This window comes from Bufo gargarizans, chromosome 1 (genome assembly GCF_014858855.1).
Source record: "Bufo gargarizans isolate SCDJY-AF-19 chromosome 1, ASM1485885v1, whole genome shotgun sequence".
In the NCBI taxonomy this organism is placed as follows: Eukaryota; Metazoa; Chordata; class Amphibia; order Anura; family Bufonidae; genus Bufo; species Bufo gargarizans.
Window position 1 is genome coordinate 657,874,071 of NC_058080.1, and position 21,376 is coordinate 657,895,446.

Genomic DNA, 21,376 nt, shown 5'->3' on the forward strand with positions numbered 1-21,376 from the left:
TCACAATGCAAACAATAGGAGGTGGACACCATGCAACTGTTGGCAGAACGTTGGCACAAAATTCCCCCCCCCCCCAAAAAAAAAACAACAACAGTAGATTCTGTGTGTGTGAATGGGCCCTTCTAGTAGTAGATATAATCAGCTCCACAGGTTTCCCAGAGCCCCAGGAAATACAGCACTTTCCTAAAAGCTCAACAACACCCAAAGTCACATGATGTAAACATCAGGGAAGCCCGTACATTCTAGTCCTATAGTGACCAGTTGTTAGCCAAATGCCTAACATGACGCTTGAACCCACCGGCGATTGGTGATGACGTCATCGTGAAACCACTCTATCCCTCTGTCTGAACGCCTTTCCCCACCTCACGTGACAGGCCTGTGAGTGTGGCTCCGGCATGAGGACGAGGAGAAGCGGGGAGCCGGCCACACCATGATCCGCAGAGCGAGGCTCAGCTTCAAGCCGAACGTCAGGCCCAGCGGCCGTGCAGCGGGGCAGGGGAGTGCGGGCGGCGGACAGGATGGAGGAGGCGCCCTCCCAGCTGAGCCTCTACCTGATCCCGGAAAGGATACCAGGGCAGAGGGTGGTACAGGGGCCCCTGTCACTGAGGAGCCCGTACTACCGCCACCCAAGGAGGAGAGCAAGGCAGAACCGTGAGTGTCACACGTGCAGACCCGGCCAGGCTGATAGGGCTCCGGTCACACTGTGCAGCTGTCAGAGGCTCCTCACCACCTGTAGTTGTATATCTTACTGTTATATGGCAGCCTTCATGGGGTGAGCCATGTGCCCCATAGAAATGTATGGTGGTAGGTGCTGGATGTGGCCCCTGATTGGTGGTAGGTGCTGGATGTGGCCCCTGATTGGTGGCAGTGACTATGACAGGGGGCATCAATAAGCGGATCCTCCCTGCCACATCCATTGAGTGTAGTCACAATACGGAGGTGTGATATTGTAGCAGCTTGTACGGTTTTCTGGTTGTCAGGGTTGTGGCATATGGCGTTACCATAAAGTGTCAGTCACTGTGTTCAGCAGGTCGTCTCCTATGGTGTCTGCCGGATTCTGCGGCTATGTTTTCTGGCATATGCGGGTACTTTCACACTTGCGGTAGAGGATTCCGGCCGGATCCGTCAAAACGTATGCAAACTGATGGCATGTGTCAGACGGATCAGGAACCTGATCAGTCTGACAAATGCATTAAAAAGCCAGATCCGCCTCTCCGGTGTCATCCGGAAAAAGGGATCCAGCATTTATTTTTTTTCACTTTTTTTGCAGTTTGAGGGCTCAGGCACACGACAGTATTTTGCGTTCAGTATACTGGCCATTTTTTTCAGTTCAGTATGCTGTAGATGAAGCAAAGTGTCTCTGTGTGCATCCCGTTTCAGTATTTCGGTATTTCCGTACCGTGAAAAGATAGAACATGTCCTATTCTTGTCCGCAAATCACGGTGCTTGGCTCCATTCAAGTCAATGGGTCGGCAAAAAAAAACTATGTCTTCCGTATCCGTTACGTTTTTGCTGAACCATCTATTGAGAATGTTATGCCCAGCCCAATTTTTTCTATGTAATTACTGTATACTGTATGTGGCATACGGAAAAACGGAAAAGAAACGGAAACAAAAACCAAAACAACGGATCCGTAAAAAAAAAACGGACCGCAAAACACAAAAAAAGCCATACGGTCGTGTGCGTGAGCCCTGAGGCTGAGCATGTGCAGACCGCAATGCCGGATCCGTTTTGCCGGAACACTCGGGGCCGGATCCGGCATTAATGCATGTCAATAAGAAAAAATGCCGGATCCGGCATTCCGGCAAGTGTTCGGGAATTTTGGACGGAGATAAAACCGCAGCATGCTGTGATATTATCTCCATCCTGAAAAGTCAAAAAGACTGAACTGAAGACATCCTGAACGCATGGGGATAAAACTGATCAGTTCTTTTCCGGTATAGAGCCCCTAGGACGAAACGCTATGCCGGAACAGAATAACGCTAGTGTGAAAGTACTCTGAATATACAATACAGTAGAAATGGTAGATTATTTTTTTTTTTTTTAATAACGTGTATTCCGGTTACTAAAAGTAATGTACCATCCACTGGAGAGGGGAAAGCGGATCAATGGGGGTGCAAATACCGGACCCCCCACCGATCATGGGAGCGCCCCCATCCTGAGGGAGCAGCAGGACACGCTCCATTCAATCTCCTTGGAAATAGATTGCTGTGTGATCTCCTGCAGTCCTATACAGACCACTCATTCTCGGGGGTCCCTGCGATCTGATATTGATTACCTGTCCTGTGGATAGGTGATGAAAACATCTTGTGGGATGACCCCTAAAGTCGGATCTCCAAATCTGTCTACTTCCATTCTCCATGAAATAACATTTCTGGAACATCTTACCTTGGAGTGGTCCGAAACTCTAGCTAAGGGCTCGTACACACCACCGTAAATGTTTTTGTGGTCTGTAAAACATGGATCCCAGCTGTGACCATGCTGCCTTTACCCCCCGTCTAGAAAAGATATCCTATTCTTGTACGCAAGACAAAAATAGGACGTGCTATTTTTTTCACAAGGCCGCGGTAGTCATGTGCGGATGCAGACGGTGTACGGTGTGCTGTCTGCATCTTTTGTGGCCCCATTGAGATGAATGGGTCCTCATCAGCTCCGCAAGAAACGTGGAACGGATGCTGACCGGTCATGTGCATGAGCCCTTACTTTTGATGATGGGAGTTGTAGTGGCCTGAGGCCTTTTGCCTCTCCCCTAATATGGCAACAAATATTGTATGTCAAGTCACTAATGATTATCTATCTGTCGCCATATTCCTAGTCACAGGAAGATGGAAGGGATGAAGATGTTCTGTGTAAAGTTTAGACAATGATCGGGGTAATTACCGGGCAGGAACCTTCCTAGGATCCTGATGATTGCCCTGTGTAAAGATGCTGCTGATCACCCGATGGAGTAAATACTTGTTCATCGGGTGAAAGTATCGCTGATGCGGTCATCTAAATCAGGGACAGTGATGCCCAACCTGCGGGCCTCCAGCTGTTGCAGAACTACAACTCCCAGCATGCACCGACAGGCTACAGCTATAAGCCTACAAAAAGGCATGATGGGAGTTGTAGTTTTACAACAGCTGGAGGGCTGCAGGTTGAGCATCCCTGATCTAAATCATTGTCTCTTTCATTTTTTTTTTTCAATTCTTTATTGTAGAAAATTGTGACATTACAGATATGGGAAAATAACATAGAATGGGAAAGTTACCTTCTTCTCAGGTACAATACTACAATAGTATTACAATTATGAAATAAGGACAATTATTTAATGACAATCCTGCAAGGACCAAGGTAGAAGAGTGCAACATAATTACTACACTGAAAGAAGTCCAGGGCAGCCAGCATTTCTATAATGTGATGTTTCTATTATTTCCCCACAATGCTAGTACTTCCAACCTATAGAGTTGATCTATTTTAGCTATCCACTGGGGTATGGGTGGGGTATCTTCAGACAACCAGTATTTGGGGATCAAAAGGCGTGCTGCGTCCAAAAGGTGATTAATTAATGGAGGAGGAGTAGGTTCCAGAGAGCTGGAGGTGTGCACACCTAAAAGAGCTAATTGTGGTGTTATAGGGATATCTGAGTGGCATATCCTGTTAGGCCTCTTTCACACTTGCGTTGTCCGGATCCGTCGTGTACTTCATTTGCCGGAATTACATGCCGGATCCGTAACACCACAAGTGAACTGAAAGCATTTGAAGACGGATCAGTCTTCAAAATGCGTTCAGTGTTACTGTGGCAGCCAGGACGCTATTAAAGTCCTGGTTGCCATAGTAGTAGTGGGGAGCGGGGGAGCGGTATACTTACTGCCCGTGCGGCTCCCGGGGCGCTCCAGAATGACGTCAGAGCGCCCCATGCGCATGGATGATGCGATCACGTCATCCATGCGCGTGGGGCGCCCTGACGTCACTCTGGAGCGCCCCAGGAGCCGCACGGACGGTAAGTATACTGCTCCCCCGCTCCCCACTACACTTTACCATGGCAAACAGGACTTTAGCGTCCTGGCAGCCATGGTAACCATTCAGAAAAACCTAAACGTCTGATCCGGCAATGCGCTGAAACGACGTTTAGCTTAAGGCCGGATCCGGATTAATGCCTTTTAATGGGCATTAATTCCGGATCCGGCCTTGCTGCAAGTCTTCAGGATTTTTGGCCGGAGCAAAAAGCGCAGCATGCCAAAAAACTTTCCGGTCCGGAACTGAAGACATCCTGATGCATCCTGAACGAATTTCTCTCCATTCAGAATGCATTGGGATAAATCCTGATCAGGATTCTTCCGGCATAGAGCCCCGACGACGGAACTCTATGCCGGAAAAGAAATACGCAAGTGTGAAAGAGCCCTAACTTTCTTCAAATATTTCTGACCACCATGTTTTAATTAGGGGGCAAGTCCACCAAATGTGAAAATATGAGCCCTTATCTTTACAGCATCTGCAGCAAATATCACTGTTTTCTGCTTTAAAATCTACAGGTTACATCTGGGGTTTTATACCATCTTGTTAGGATCTTATAGGCATTTTCCTGTATACGTATGCATCTTGACGCTTTATGGGGTGTCAAAAGGATTCAGGAAGTTATTGTCTGGGAAAAGGGGGTCTCAAGGTCCTTCTCCCAGCGTCCAATGAATGCAGGTTTAGGCATGAGAATAGGGGTAGAAAGTTTTTTTTTTATATCGCCGAGATCAGTTTAGGACGTGGGTCTAAATCATTGTTTCTTGGCAGCAGATCAACAGTGATCTGCCCAGAAACAATGATTCTCTATGGGGACCAACGATTGCAACAGCGATTACTGGTCCTCATACATACATTGGAGGTAATACATGTAAATGCAGCTCTCACCTCCTCTGATGAACAGGCAATTATTGGGAATGAACTCATCAGGCACATTTATCAAGCGCGTCTCTTTTTGGCTATAAAAGTACAGGCATGTTTCAAGTGTCTTTTTTTTTTTTTTTTTGTCCAGCATTTATTAAGTCGCACAGCCATTGATAATTTGGGGCACTTTCACACTAGCGTTTTTCTTTTCCGACACTGAGTTCCGTCATACGGGGCTCAATACCGGAAAATAACTGATCAGTTTTATCTCCATGCATTCTGATTGGAGATAAATCCGTTCAGGATGTCTTCAGTTCAGTCACTGAACGGCGTTTTGGACGGAGGAAATACCGCAGCATACTGCAGTATTATCTCCGACCAAAATTCCGGATCATTTGCCAGGATGCCGAATCTGGCATTAATTTACATTGAAGAAATGTATTAGTGCCGGATCCAGCATTAAAAATACTGCAATGCCGGATCCGCCTTCCAGTCTGCGCATGCGCAGACCGGTAAAAATGTGAAAAAAAAAATATATAACGGATCCGTTTCTCTGGATGACATCCAGAGAGACGGATCTGTTCTTGCAATGCATTTGTAAGACGCATCTGCATCCGTCTACAAATGCTGCCCGTTTGCATGTAGATTGCCGGAATCACTCTGCCGCAAGTATGAAAGTACCCTTAGACTCGGTGTATTATTAGTCTGACCTCTGGCGGTTGTTTTTCAGACTGGTTCATATTTATTTAGACTGGTGTAATTTATTTGCACATGAAAAATAGGTTGGGAAAAAAATTGCTAAAGTTTGAAGACTTCTAAATCTAGTCTATAATATTAAAACATTTGAATGAGGCACAAAAGCCTCCAAAACAGGTGCAGTTTCAGTAGTAAATGTGACTAAAAAATAACTGTTTAAAACAGCATTTTTTACATTAACCCTTTAAGGACCCATGACAAAGCTGTACGTCATGGGTCCGATCCCTAAACATGGTGCCCGCTCGCATGTGCAGCGGGCGCCTTAACCGCGGGGTCTCTACTATTTTAAATAGCAGAGACCCGCGGCACATGTATGCGATAAGGCTGTTCGCATAAATCTTACCTTTCAGATGCCGTGGTCCGGTAACCGCATTCCCCGGCTGAGATCGGGGGACCTGTTACCTTGCGCTAATTGACCGAAGCCTCAAGCAGGCTTCAGAGTCAATTAGACGTATATATATCAATACAGGCCACTAGGTGGCAGCCTTGTATTGATATAGTGCAAATGAAGTCTTCAATGATGGATATTTAGCCATCACTGAATACTATGGGCAATCAAATGATTGCCAGTTATTGTCACCCAAGATGATTTAAAAAAAGTAAAAAAAAAAGTTTTTACAAATATAAAAAAACTTAAAGTTCAAATCGCCCCCATTTCCTTAAAATAAAAATACTTAACCAATAAAAAAATAAACATCATGGGCATCTCGCCACGTGCGAAAACGCCCATACTATTAAAATATAACTCAATTAATGGCATTCGGCAAATGGCGTAGCAGGAAAAAAAAGAAAAACTGCCAATTTGCCATTTTTTGTCACTTCAACTATCCAATAATTTTAAAATAAAAAGTGATCAAAAAGTCGCACATACTTAACCCCTTAGTGACCAAGCCTGTTTGGGCCTTTATGACCAAGCGTTTTTCTTCCTTTTTTCATCGTCGCGTTCCAAGAGCTATAACTTTTTTATTTTTTCGTCTATATAGCTTTATGAGGGCTTGTTTTTTACGGGACAAGTTGTAGTTTTTAATGGAACCATTTTTGGGTACACATAACTTTCTGATTAACTTTTATTAACTCTTTCTGGGAGGGAGATGGGGGAAAATAGCAATACTGCCACTGCGTTTTTACATTATAAATTTTACGGCGTTCATTTTTCGGTACAAATAACATAATATCTTTATTCTCTGGGTCAGTACGATTACAGTGATACTAAATACTTATAATTTTTTTTACGTTTTACTACTTTTTTTTCCAATAAAACCCCTTTTATTAACCAAAAAAATGATTTTGCATTGCCACTTCACAAGACCCATAACTTTTTTTTTTCTTTTTCTATGGAGTTGTGTGAGGGCTTGATTTTTGAGGGACAACTTGTATTTTTCATTGGTATCATTTTGGAGTAAATGGCGCTTTTTGATCGCTTGTTATTACGTTTTTTTCGGTGGAAACTAAGAATAAATTAGAAATTCTTTATTTTTTTTATTTTTATTTTTTACGGCGTTCACCATAGGGGATAATTTATGTAATATTTATGTAGTCCGGGTCGTTACGGACGCGGCAATACCAAACATATGGGGGATATTTTCTTTTTGCAATTTTTTTCATTGAAAAGCGTATTTTCAATGAAAAAAAAAGCATATTTTTTTATTTTATGGAATTTTTTTCAGCAGCGCCTGCTCGCTAGAGGAGGAGACCGCTGCTCTTACATGCAGCGATCTTCTCCATAGTATGGGGAGGAACGATCTAGGGATCGACCGATATTGATTTTTTAGGACCGATACCGATAATTTGTGAACTTTCAGGCCGATAGCCGATAATTTATACCGATATTCTGGGAATTTTTATTTTTGAAAAAAAAAAATAAAAATTCCCACAAATCTGCTGAAAATTAATGTTTATTGTTAATGTGTAGTTTTTTTTTTGGTAAATCTTTCTTTTTCATTTATACTTAATATTTTGGTTTTATTTTTGTAACTTTTTTTTTTTTTTTACTAACTTTTAGCCCCCTTAGGGATTAGAACCCTTGTCCTTTTCACCCTGATAGAGATCTATCAGGGTGAATAGGAGCTCACACTGTCCCTGCTGCTCTGTGCTTTGTGCACACAGCAGCATGGAGCTTATCATGGCAGCCAGGGCTTCAATAGCGTCCTGGCTGCCATGGTAACCGATCGGAGCCCCAGCATTACACTGCTGGGGCTCCGATCGGAGGAGCAGGGGAGAGGGGATCCTGTGGAGGGGCGCACTGCGACTGGGGTGGGGGGGGCGCACTGCACTCATTAAAGGGGTTGTCCAAGTTATATTTCTTGATGACCCTGCACCCCCTCCGATCAGCTGTTTGAAGAGGAGACTGGCAGGGTGTCAGCACTGCCTCCTCTTCACTGTTTACCTTCTAGCCGTTGCATCTGCAGTGGTGAGCAGGTGTAATTACACCCAAGCCTTCCTATTGAAATGAATGGGAAGGCTTGGGTGTAATTACACCTGCTCACCACTGCAGATGCAACGGCTAGAAGGTAAACAGTGAAGAGGAGGCAGCGCTGACACCGTGCGAGTCTCCTCTTCAAACAGCTGATCGGAGGGGGTGCCGGGTGTCGGACCCCGGCCGATCTGATATTGATGACCTATCCTGGGGATAGGTCATCAATAAATATAACTTGGACAACCCCTCTCTCATTTATTCATATACAGGAGGCGGGAGCTGCAGAATCACATAGCCGGCTCCCGACCTCTATGAGCGGTAGCTGCGATCCGCGGCACCTGAGGAGTTAACTACCGCAGATCGCAGCTACTGCTCATAGAGGACGGGAGCCGGCTATGTGATTCTGCAGCTCCCGCCTCCTGTATATGAATAAATGAGAGATTAAGCTTCATTGGTGGCGCAGTGGCCATAGCTCCTCCCCTCCTCCTGTCCCCTGTCCTTACATTGGCGGCAGCAGCACAGGGGGAGGAGACACTGCTTCCTTCTCCCCTGTGCTGCTGAGGGGAACACGGAGAGCGCTGTCAGCAGCGCGATCTGTGTTCCCCATACGCTATCGGAATATCGGCAAAATAGATGCCGATACCGATAGTGTTCAAAATCCTGAATATCGGCCGATAATATCGGTAAATCCGATAATCGGTCGATCCCTAGAACGATCGTTATACCATTTCTCTAACTTACACTGAATCATTATTTGCCAGCAGAAGATCGCGATTACATGGTATGATCTGCCACCAATAAACAAGCATCTGCTAAAAGATTCCGATTAGCTGATGAACAAGGGTAATCGGTGGCAGTATTACACTGCCAGATCATCACTAACGAGCGATCATTGGAATGTAATAGAGCCTTAGAACAAGTCTTGAGATTTTCCAATCCTCGTCTACATTCGTGGCCAAAAGTTTTGAGAATTACATAAATATTGGAAATTGGAAAAGTTGCTGCTTAAGTTTTTATAATAGCAATTTGCATATACTCCAGAATGTTATGAAGAGTGATCAGATAAATTGCATAGTCCTTCTTTGCCATGAAAATTAACTTAATCCCCAAAAAAACTTTCCACTGCATTTCATTGCTGTCATTAAAGGACCTGCTGAGATCATTTCAGTAATGGTCTTGTTAACTCAGGTGAGAATGTTGACGAGCACAAGGCTGGAGATCATTATGTCAGGCTGATTGGGTTAAAATGGCAGACTTGACCTGTTAAAAGGATGGTGATGCTTGAAATCATTGTTCTTCGATTGTTAACCATGGTGACCTGCAAAGAAACGCGTGCAGCCATCATTGCGTTGCATAAAAATGGCTTCACAGGCAAGGATATTGTGGCTACTAAGATTGCACCTCAATAAACAATTTTTTAGGATCATCAAGAACTTCAAGGAAAGAGGTTCAATTCTTGTTAAGAAGGCTTCAGGGCGTCCGAGAGAGTCCAGCAAGCGCCAGGATCGTCTCCTAAAGATGATTCAGCTGCGGGATCGGAGTGCCACCAGTGCAGAGCTTGCTCAGGAATGGCAGCAGGCAGCTGTGAGCGCATCTGCACGCACAGTGAGGCGAAGACTTTTGGAAGATGGCCTGGTGTCAAGAAGGGCAGCAAAGAAGCCACTTCTCTCCCAAAAAAAACATCAGGGACAGATTGATCTTCTGCAGAAAATATGGTGAGAGGACTGGGGCAAAGTCATATTCTCTGATGAAGCCTCTTTCCGATTGTTTGGGGCATCAGGAAAAAGGCTTGTCCGGAGAAGAAAAGGTGAGCGCTACCATCAGTCCTGTGTCATGCCAACAGTAAAGCATCCCAAGACCATTCATGTGTGGGGTTGCTTCTCATCCAAGGGAGTGGGCTCACTCACAATTTTGCCCAAAAACACAGCCATGAATAAAGAATGGTACCAAAACACCCTCCAACAGCAACTTCTTCCAACAATCCAACAACAGTTTGGTGAGGAACAATGCATTTTCCAGCACGATGGAGCACCGTGCCATAAGGCAAAAGTGATAACTAAGTGGCTCGGGGACCAAAACGTTGACATTTTGGGTCCATGGCCTGGAAACTCCCCAGATCTTAATCCCATTGAGAACTTGTTGTCAATCCTCAAGAGGCGGGTGGACAAACAAAAACCCACTAATTCTGACAAACTCCAAGAAGTGATTATGAAAGAATGGGTTGCTATCAGTCAGGAATTGGCCCAGAAGTTTATTGAGAGCATGCCCAGTCGAATTGCAGAGGTCCTGAAAAAGAAGGGCCAACACTGCAAATACTGACTCTTTGCATAAATGTCATGTAATTGTCGATAAAAGCCTTTGAAACGTATGAAGTGCGTGTAATTATATTTCACTACATCACAGAAACAACTGAAACAAAGATCTAAAAGCAGTTTAGCAGCAAACTTTGTGAAAACGAATATTCGTGTCATTCTCAAAACTTTTGGCCAAGACTGTACGTGCTGTGGATTTCTTTCTTCGGCTTGCACTTTCAGATCTGCGTGATTTCCATTATCTTGCGGATTAGTTCAGTAGAGTGTAGATGTGCAGTGTGTTGTGGTTTCCTTCAGATTTACTTGCTGAGATTTCATCCACCACGAATCCACAATGTGTGAACTTAGCCTTAGAGGTTAGAAGTGTTTCGCCCGGTTACATCACTTCTTGTTACATATTTACCTGGTTTCTTTTCTTCTGTCTCCATTCCTGAACTATGTGTCACATGAAAGCAGACGTAGGAGCCGACAGTAGATTCTGCACATAGAAACTGGTAAACCAGCCTGCTGCGGGAATGGGGCTGATGGATTCCTATGTTCATTTGCTAAATCGGCTGACTGCTCTTTATCAGATGCAGCCAGGACTTGATTCTCCTCCACCTTCAGAACTACCAAACTTCACTCTGACAAATAAAATCATGCACCCAGATGGAAATGTTGGTGTCTAATGAGAAACTGGGTCTTGCCCCAAGAGGGCGTAAAAGTGTTTTCCCCACTGCCCTATAGAAAGGCTCTCAGAGGCTACTTTTGGGTAGTGTACCTGTAAGAGGTAATTGACTGCTAGACATGCCTCTATGATGCACTTGAAGACATTTTGCCCAGGTGACAGACTTGCCCACACACAGCAAGGGTTTCTCAGGAATTTATCCACCATATTAAAATAGCTCTTTGGCCTGCCCAGTCACCATATTTATCACCAATCGAGCATTTATGGGACCAGCTGGGACGTCAGCTTCAGAAACCTATGAGTGTGCAGGATCTACAGGCCCTACAACATCTGAGGGCAGAACCTGTATGCCTCCATGCCCAGCAGTATCTCATCTTGTATACAGGCTAGAGGTGGTAAACAGAGTCCTAGAGCCTCTTGTCAATTGTACAGTTTTTCCCAATAAACATCTCAACCATATTAAAGGGCTTCTGTCACCCCACTAAACTTTTTTTTGTTTTGTTTACTTATAATCCCTACACTGCGATTTAGGCCTCTTTCACACTTGCGTTGTCCGGATCCGGCGTGTACTCCACTTGCCGTAATTACACGCCGGATCCGGAAAAACGCAAGACGGATCGGTCTTCAAAATGCTTTCAGTGTTACTATGGCAGCCAGGACGCTATTAAAGTCCTGGTTGCCATAGTAGGAGCGGGGAGCGGTATACTTACAGTCCGCGCGGCTCCCGGGGCGCTCCAGAATGACGTCAGAGCGCCCCATGCGCATGGATGACGCGCCATGCGATCACGTCATCCATGCGCGTGGAGTGCCCCGGGAGCCGCACGGATGGCAAGTATGCTGCTCCCCGCTACACTTTACCATGGTTGCCAGGACTTTAGCTTCCCGGCAGCCATGGTAACCATTGAGAAAAAGCTAAACGTCGGATCCGGCAATGCGCGGAAACGACATTTAGCTTAAGTCCGGATCAATTCCTTTCAATGGGCATTAATTCCGGATCCGGCCTTGCGGCAAGTCTTCAGGATTTTTGGCCGGAGCAAAAAGCGCAGCATGCTGCAGGTATTTTCTCCGGCCAAAAAACGTTCCGTTCCGGAACTGAAGACATCCTGATGCATCCTGAACGGATTTCACTCCATTCAGAATGCATTGGGATAATCCTGATCAGGATTCTTCCGGCATAGAGCCCCGACGACGGAACTCTATGCCGGAAGAAAAGAACGCAGGTGTGAAAGAGCCCTTATGGCCTACATAATCTTTTTTTAATTTATATTTATTTATCATTTTCCTCATACAAAACACAGAAACAAAAGAAGCAAGAAGAAACACATGAAATAGACATTGCAGATATAAAAATATGCACAAACATATATTGCATAATTACTAAATGCAAAGAAAATTCTATCCTTATCTGGATTACTTTCATTTCACAAGAAAAAAAACTGAAAAAAAGAAGCCATATACCCTCCCCCCCCCCCCCTCGGAATAGGCATGGAACAGATAGGCCACCACCAATAGCCTCGGAAGCATGGAACAGATAGGCCACCATCTTCTTCATCTAACCATAAGTATTTTTGTTTCAACCTAACCCTTTTTCTCCCCCAGATGAGATCGTTTATCACTCCTTCTAATGCATTAAAAAAATGATCCCCTATCCATACAGGGCAGGAGGAAATGATGTACAGAATCTGCGGCAACAAAACCATCTTTATTATTGCAATTCGGTCCGCCTGTCGAATCAACAATTTTTGCCAGGTGCTTGTTTTCTCTTTAACCCTTTTAAGCAGTGGGTAGATATTGAGTTCTAAGTACTACTGAATCCTCGAACTGACTTTAATGCCAAGGTATTCAAAAGACTCCGTGGGTTTCAGTATTTTAACATTGATATCCTCTTGCCCTATTTTGTGGCTAATTGGGAGCAGCACCGATTTTGTCCAATTCACCCTGAAATCTGACATTAGACCAAACTGATTTACTATTCTCATCAGGTATGGTACCATTGATACCTCCCCTTCCAAAAAAAACATAATGTCGTCCGCATAAAGGCATATTTTATCTAATGCACAGTTTCCCCCGAACCCCCTTATTTTATCGTCTGCTCGGACCTTACAAGTCAGAGGCTCAACAAATATGGCGAACAGTAATGGGGAGAGTGGGCACCCCTGACGAGTTCCCCTCTGCAGAGGTATCGACTCTGATATTACTCTGTTAATTTTGACCCTGACTTTCGAATTGTTATAAAGCAGTTGTACCCATCTGAGAAATTTTTCCCCCAAGTTAAACTCATGCATTATTTTCCAGATGTATGCCCATTCCACCCTGTCATACGCTTTCTCCGCGTCCAGAGACAGGATGGAATGGGCGCCCTCCCCGCTCATCTGCAAATTCAGCAGTGTCCATCGAATATTCGTCTGAGCTTGGCGTTTGGGTACGAACCCTGATTGGTCCGGATGTATTATCTTCTCTATAACTCTTTAGACGGTTTGCGAGTAATTTTGCGCATAATTTAAAATCGGTGTTGAGGAGAGAGAGAGGGCGATACGAATCCACCATTTCTCATCCTTCCCTTTTTTTCCCAGCAGACTTATAACAGCCTCCGAGAGGGAGGCCGGGAGTTCACCCCTGTCCATTGAATCATTTAAGACCTGCACAAAAACTGGGAGAATAACCTCTCCATATCTTCTATATATCTCGAAGGGGAGGCCATCCAACCCGGGACTAGAATTGCCCTGAATAGTTTTCAACGTTTCCCATAATTCCTGCACTTTGATAGGGCCGTTCAATAAGTCCCTCTCTTCCTCGGAGAGTCTGGGGATCGGCACTCCCTCTAAGAAGAGTCGGACATCATCAATCCCCCCCACTCCCTCCGAGGAGTAGAGGTCTCTGTAGTATTTGATAAATTCCTGCTCTATTTCTCTTCCTGCTCTATTTCTCCCTGGCTGGTGACGTCACATCTACACCCGGTGCAGGCGCATTGAGGATGGAGCGCCGAGCGCAGGCGCCAGATTTTGAATGCAAACAGGCAGGGCCAGCAGAGAACGATTCCGTTCCCTGTCAATCAACATGAGGAGGGGGCGTCTTTAGGATCGGAGGATGCGGCTGCTACCAGCAAGTAGCCGCCCTACTTGCTGGTAGCAAGGTAATTTGCATATTTTAAAAGCACGTTTTAAACAAAATCTACTGGACCAAAATGATTAATTAGATTAAATCACAGTGTAGGGATTATAAGTAAACAAAAAAAAAAAAGTTTAGTGGGGTGACAGAAGCCCTTTAACTCTTGTTGTACCCAAATACATGGTTTGGGTGCATATAAAAACTACAAGCATTACATAAAAACTTATATAAACTTTCCTTTCTGGGTCTCACAGAAACATGGCTGACACCTCCTCCCCTGCTGCACTCTTATAGCGGATTTCATTTCACTCCCCCCCCCCCCCCCCCGCCCTGCCTTGGCAGCAAACATCGTGGAGGAGTTAGTTTTCTCCTATCAGACACCTGCTCCTACAGCCCAACTCCACTGCCACCCTCCATTACACTCACTTCATTTGAAGTACACTCAGTTCACATCTACTCTCCCTCCAACCTCCATGTAGCTGTCATTTACCGCCCCCAGGCCCAGCCACCATCTTTCTTGACCACTTTAACACGTGGCTCCTACACTTTCTTTCTGCCGACATCCCCACGATCATCATGGGTGACTTCATCATCCCTATTGACACCTGCCACTCGGCCGCCTCTAATCTCCTATCGCTCTCTTCCTCCTTCGGCCTCTCACAGTGGTCCTCAGCTCCCACCCACAGAGATGGTCACACTCTGGATCTTATCTTTACCCGCGTCTGCTCTCTATCTAACCATTTTAATTTGCCTCTCCCCTATCCGACCACAACCTACTCACCTTCTCTTTATTGGTCTCTTCTGCTGCTCCCCCAGTCTACACACTAGCACCCCCCCCCCCCCCCCCGCAGGACCTTTAACCACTTCAGCCCCGCTAATCCATATATAAATTTTTCGCCAAATTTATTGTTCTACATGTCTTTGATAAAAAAAAAATGTTTGGGCAAAAAAAAAAAATGGTTTGGGTAAAAGTTATAGCGTTTACACACTATGGTACAAAAATGTGAATTTCCGCTTTTTGAAACAGCTCTGATTTTCTGAGCACCTGTCATGATTCCTTAGGTTCTACAATGCCCAAACAGTAGAAAAACCCCACAAATGACCCCATTTCGGAAAGTAGACACCCTAAGGTATTCGCTGATGGGCATAGTGAGTTCATAGAACTTTTTATTTTTTGTCACAAGTTAGCGGAAAATGATGATGATTTTTTTTTTTTCTTACAAAGTCTCATATTCCACTAACTTGCGACAAAAAATAAAAAATTCTAGGAACTCACCATGCCCCTCACAGAATACCTTGGGGTGTCTTCTTTCCAAAATGGGGTCACTTGTGGCGTAGTTATACTGCCCTGGCAATTTAGGGGCCCATATGTGTGAGAAGTACTTTGCAATCAAAATGTGTAAAAAATGACCGGTGAAATCCGAAAGGTGCACTTTGGAATATGTGCCCCTTTGCCCACCTTGGCAGCAAAAAAGTGTCACACATCTGGTATCGCCGTACTCAGGAGAAGTTGGGGAATGTGTTTTGGGGTGTCATTTTACATATACCCATGCTGGGTGAGAGAAATATCTTGGCAAAAGACAACTTTTCCCATTTTTTTTATACAAAGTTGGCATTTGACCAAGATATTTTTCTTACCCAGCATGGGTATATGTAAAATGACACCCCAAAACACATTCCCCAACTTCTCCTGAGTACGGCGATACCAGATGTGTGACACTTTTTTTTTTTGCAGCCTAGATGCGCAAAGGTGCCCAAATTCCTTTTAGGAGGGCATTTTTAGACATTTGGATCCCAGACTTCTTCTCACGCTTTAGGGCCCCTAAAAAGCCAGGGCAGTATAAATACCCCACATGTGACCCCACTTTGGAAAGAAGACACCCCAAGGTATCCAATGAGGGGCCTGGCAAGTTCATAGAATTTTTTTTTTTTTTCAGATAAGTTAGCGGAAATTGATTTTTTTTTTTTTTTTTTTCTCACAAAGTCTCACTTTCCGCTAACTTAGGACAAAAATTTAAATCTTTCATGGACTCAATATGCCCCTCAGCAAATACCTTGGGGTGTCTTCTTTCCAAAATGGGGTCAGTTGTGGGGTGTTTGTACTGCCCTGGCATTTGAGGGTCTCCGCAATCATTACATGTATGGCCAGCATTAGGAGTTTCTGCTATTCTCCTTATATTGAGCATACAGGTAATGAGATTTTATTTTCCGTTCAGCCTCTGGGCTGAAAGAAAAAAAATGAACGGCACAGATTTCTTTATTCGCATCGATCAATGTGGATGAAAAAATCTCTGCCAAAAAAAAAAAAGGAGGGGAAAGGCGTCTGCCAGGACATAGGAGCTCCGCCCTACATCCATACCCACTTAGCTCGTATGCCCTGGCAAACCAGATTTCTCCATTCACATCAATCGATGTGGATGAATAAATCATTGCCGGGATTTATTTTATTTTTAATGTATATATATATATATATATATGTATGTGTGTGTGTGTGTGTGTGTGTGTATATATATATATATATATATATATATATATATATATATATATATATATATATATATACAAATACAAAGTGTTTGCCAAAGCATAGGAACGCCGCCTCCTCCTCAGCTCGTATGCCTCGGCAAACGTATCTGTTACTGCAGAGGAGAAATCTCGTCTTGCAGCGCCGCATACACCGACTTGCGTGTAATCTGACAGCAGCGCAATGCTTCTGTCAGAATGCACATCAGTGTTGCAGCTAGTCGATCGGTTCTTCCACCTGGAAGGTAAAAAAAGAAAAAAAAAAAAAGAAAAAACCAGGCCGCAACGCAATCATTTTATTAACTTTGGAACAGAACATGTAAACTTTAACTTTTTGAACTAAACATTAACGTGTTTGCTTACTGGTGTTTTTTTTTTTACCTTTATAGAACAAACCTCTCCTTCCCCATCGGTCAATGTGCAAAGCGCAAATCGCCCAAAGATGTGGCGAAGTGCGTTATGCACTTTGTCCCAGGTGAAAGGAGACGTTTGCAGCAGCAGTGAGTGAATGGGCCCTAATAGCCCTGTGTGCCTATCCTGGTGAGATGATCCCTATGCTAGGTGTACCTGTGTGTGGTACTTTCGGAAACACTCCCCTAAGCATAGGGCAGGGTGGTCAGGACAGTCAGGACAGAAATAGCGGGTGTCACGCCTTATTCCACTCCTGCTACAGACACGACATCTTTTTCGGGGTGACGGGTGGGTTGAGGTACCAGCAACGACATTGGGGAAATGTCGCTCGTGTAGACGGCTAACTACACTGGTGGATGGGGCCATGGAACCTCCTGGGTACAGGAGGTTCTCGATGATCTCTTCCTGAAATTTGAGGAAGGATCCAGTTCTCCCAGCCTTACTGTAAAGAACAAAACTATTGTACAGAGCCAATTGAATTAAATATACAGACACCTTCTTATACCAGCGTCTGGTTCTGCGGGAAACTAAATACGGAGACAACATCTGGTCATTGAAGTCCACCCCTCCCATGTGAAGGTTATAGTCGTGGACTGAGAGGGGCTTTTCAATGACACGGGTTGCTCGCTCAATTTGTATTGTCGTGTCTGCGTGAATGGAGGAGAGCATGTAAACGTCACGCTTGTCTCTCCATTTCACCGCGAGCGGTTCTTCGTTACACAGTGCGGCCCTCTGCCCACTTGCAAGACGGGTGCTAACTAGCCGTTGGGGGGAAGCCCGCGCGACTAGTTCGCGCGGTACCACAGGCGCCAATCCGTTCTAGAAACAAATGCCTAAAGAGGGCCACACTTGTGTAAAAATTGTCCACATAAAGATGGTACCCCTTGCCGAATAAGGGTGACACCAAGTCCCAGACTATCTTCCCACTGCTCCCAAGGTAGTCAGGGCAACCGACCGGCTCCAGGGTCTGATCTTTTCCCTCATAGACACGAAATTTGTGTGTATAGCCTGTGGCCCTTTCACAGAGCTTATACAATTTGACCCCATACCGGGCGCGCTTGCTTGGGATGTATTGTTTGAAGCCAAGGCGCCCGGTAAAATGTATAAGGGACTCGTCTGCGCAGATGTTTTGCTCTGGGGTATACATATCTGCAAATTTCAGGTTGAAATGGTCTATGAGGGGCCGAATTTTGTGGAGCCGGTCAAAAGCAGGGTGGCCTCTGGGACGGGAGGTGCTGTTATCACTAAAGTGCAGGAAACGCAGGATGGTCTCAAATCGTGTCCTGGACATAGCAGCAGAGAACATGGGCATGTGATGAATTGGGTTCGTGGACCAATATGACCGCAATTCATGCTTTTTAGTTAGACCCATGTTGAGGAGGAGGCCCAAAAAAGTTTTAATTTCGGAAACTTGGACTGGTTTCCACCGAAAAGGATGGGCATAAAAGCTTCCCGGGTTAGCGGTTATAAATTGTGTGGCATACCGGTTTGTCTCTGCCACAACTAAGTCTAAGAGCTCCGCAGTCAAGAACAGCTCAAAAAATCCCAGGGCCGAACCGATCTGAGCTGTCTCAACCCGAACTCCAGACTGGGCGGTGAAAGGGGGAACTACAGGTGCGGCTGAAGTTGGGGACTGCCAATCAGGGTTTGCCAGCACCTCTGGGATTCTAGGGGCTCTACGGGCACGTCTTTGCGGTGGCTGCGACGGGATCACTACTGCACGTGCCACCGTACCAGCTTCAACTGCCCTTCTGGTGCTCGCCACTTCACCATGTTCTACGGCAGTGCTGGTACTAGGTCCAGGAAGGGCTGGGCTGCTGGTGTATGCCTCACCAGGTAATCCGACAGCACCAGCCCCACTCTGCTGCTCTTGAAGCGAATCCTGCGCAACCTGCGGTCTAGCGACACGGGGCCGGGTACGCCTGGTGCTATCAGGGACCTCAGCCTCCTCGTCCGAACTTTGGGTCAGAGAGCCACTGCTTTCTACAGGTTCGTATTCTGACCCGCTGGATTCATCAGATGAGGTTTCCCACTCCTCATCCGACTGGGTCAGAAGCCTGTAGGCCTCTTCAGAAGAATACCCCCTGTTAGACATTTGGGCAACAAAATTTAGGGGTATTCCCTGAGACTACCCAAGAAAAAACAAGCAAGCCTGTCTTACAAATGGGAGGCTAGCGAAGTACCGGAGGCCGCTGCAGTTGATAAAAAATATCAAAACTGATTTTTTTATCGCCGCAGTGCGTGTAAAGTGAATGTGCAGCGATCACTGCGGTGGGGCGGGCGTGGGTGAACGCACGTGTGGGCGACCGATCAGGCCTGATCGGGCAAACACTGCGTTTTGGGTGGAGGGAGAACTAAAGTGACACTAATACAATTATAGATCTGACCGTGATTAGTTTTGATCACTTCCAGATACTATAAAAGTACAAATGCTGATTAGCGATACGCTAATCAGCGAATAACGGACTGCGGTGCGGTGGGCTGGGCGCTAACCGATCCCTAAATTACCTAACCAAGGGGCCTAAACTATACCTAAAACCTAACGGTCAATACCAGTGGAAAAAAAAGTGACAGTTTGCACTGATCACTTTTTTACTTTCACTAGTGATTGACAGGGGCGATCAAAGGGTTAATAGGGGTGATCTGGGGGCTAAGTGTGGTGTAGTGGGTACTCACAGTGATGTGTGCTCCTCTGCTGGAACCAACCGACCAAAAGAAGGAGCAGAGGAGCACAGCAGCCATATAACCCCATCATATTTACAAATATGATGGGGTTAGGTCGGGTTGCTGACAGGTTGCCGGCAGGTTGCTGACGAAATACTCTGCTGCGAAATGCCGGCCCGCGATGCGCATGCGCGGGCCGGCTGTGACGTAATCTCGCGTCTCGCGAGATGACGCGCCGATGCGTCCAGGAGGAACAAATCAACCACCTCCCGGACGCATCGGTGCGTTAGGCGGTCGGGAGGTGGTTAAAGGGGTTCTGCTGTTTGTGTAAACTGATCTATCCTTCCGACCCCACCACTTAACTAGAACTGCCCTCACTAATGACCTACTTACAGCCAAAACCAAAAAACATTACTCTGTCCTCCTCCTTGACCTGTCCTCTGCCTTTGACACTGTCGACCACTCCCTTCTGTTACAATCTCTCTCATCTCTTGGCATCACTGACCTGGCCCTCTCCTGGATCACATCATGCCTCACAGAACGGACGTTTAGCGTCTCGCACTCTCACACCACCTCCTCATCTCATTCCTTCTCTGTTGGTGTCCCGCAAGGCTCTGTCCTAGGACCTCTGCACTTCTCTATCTACACCCTCGGCCTGGGACAGCTCATAGAGTCCCATGGCTTTCAGTATAATTTTCATGCTGACGACACACAAATCTACTTCATGCTGACGACACACAAATCTACTTCTCTGGTCCAGACATCACCACCTTACTATCTGGATTCTGCCCTCTCCTTCCGAATGCACATCCAAGCCCTATCCACCACCTGCTGCCTCCAACTAAAAAACATCTCCTGCATCCGCGCTTTCCTCAACTTTGAGTCTGCGAAAATACTTATACACGTCCTCATCATCTCCCACCTAGACTACTGCAACATTCTACTCTGTGGCCTTCCATCTAGCACTCTCACACCCCTCCAATCTATCCTCCACTCTGCTGCTCGACTAATCCACCTCTCACCCTGTTAATCCTCTTCCAATCCCTTCACTGGCTCCCCATTGCCCAGCGAATTCAGTTCAAAATACTAACAAATACATAGAAGGCCGTCTAGAACCTGTGCCCTCCCTACATCTCTGAGCTACTTTCCTGATACATCCCCACACATATTCTCCGATCCTCACAAGACCTCCTTCTCTCCTCTTATCACACCTTCCCACAGTCGCCTCCAAGATTTCTCCCAAATGTCCCCCACACTCTGGAACTCACTACCCCAACATATCAGACTCTCGCCTATAGTGGAATCCTTCAAAAGAAACCTAAAAACCCACCTCAGATAAGCCTACAACCAGTGACCCTGCTGCCTCTTCACCCGCACCTGCTGTGTCCTTCTCCCATACCATGTACAGGGTGGGCCATTTATATGGATACACCTTAATAAAATGGGAATGATTGGTGATATTAACTTCCTGTTTGTGGCACATTAGTATATGTGAGGGGGGAAACTTTTCAAGATGGGTGGTAACCATGGCGGCCATTTTGAATCCAACTTTTGTTTTTTCAATAGGAAGAGGGTCATGTGACACATCAAACTTATTGGGAATTTCACAGGAAAAACAATGGCGTGCTTGGTTTTAACATAGCTTTATTCTTTCATGAGTTA

At 45.6% G+C, this 21,376-nt stretch overlaps 1 protein-coding gene across 3 annotated transcripts in view; it reads left to right on the plus strand.

Moving 5' to 3' along the window:
• The first annotated feature begins 336 nt into the window (after positions 1–336).
• Positions 337–21,376, plus strand: part of BDP1 (B double prime 1, subunit of RNA polymerase III transcription initiation factor IIIB) — a 127,213-nt gene continuing 106,173 nt past the window's right edge. For 2 of the 3 annotated variants that reach the window (XM_044276043.1, XM_044276045.1), the window contains exon 1: positions 338–651. In XM_044276043.1, the coding sequence (XP_044131978.1) occupies positions 431–651 (221 nt within the window). In that variant the 5' untranslated portion in view covers positions 338–430. Of the gene's footprint in view, positions 652–21,376 lie in introns of all 3 variants that reach the window. The other variant, XM_044276044.1, reaches the window with a different exon arrangement.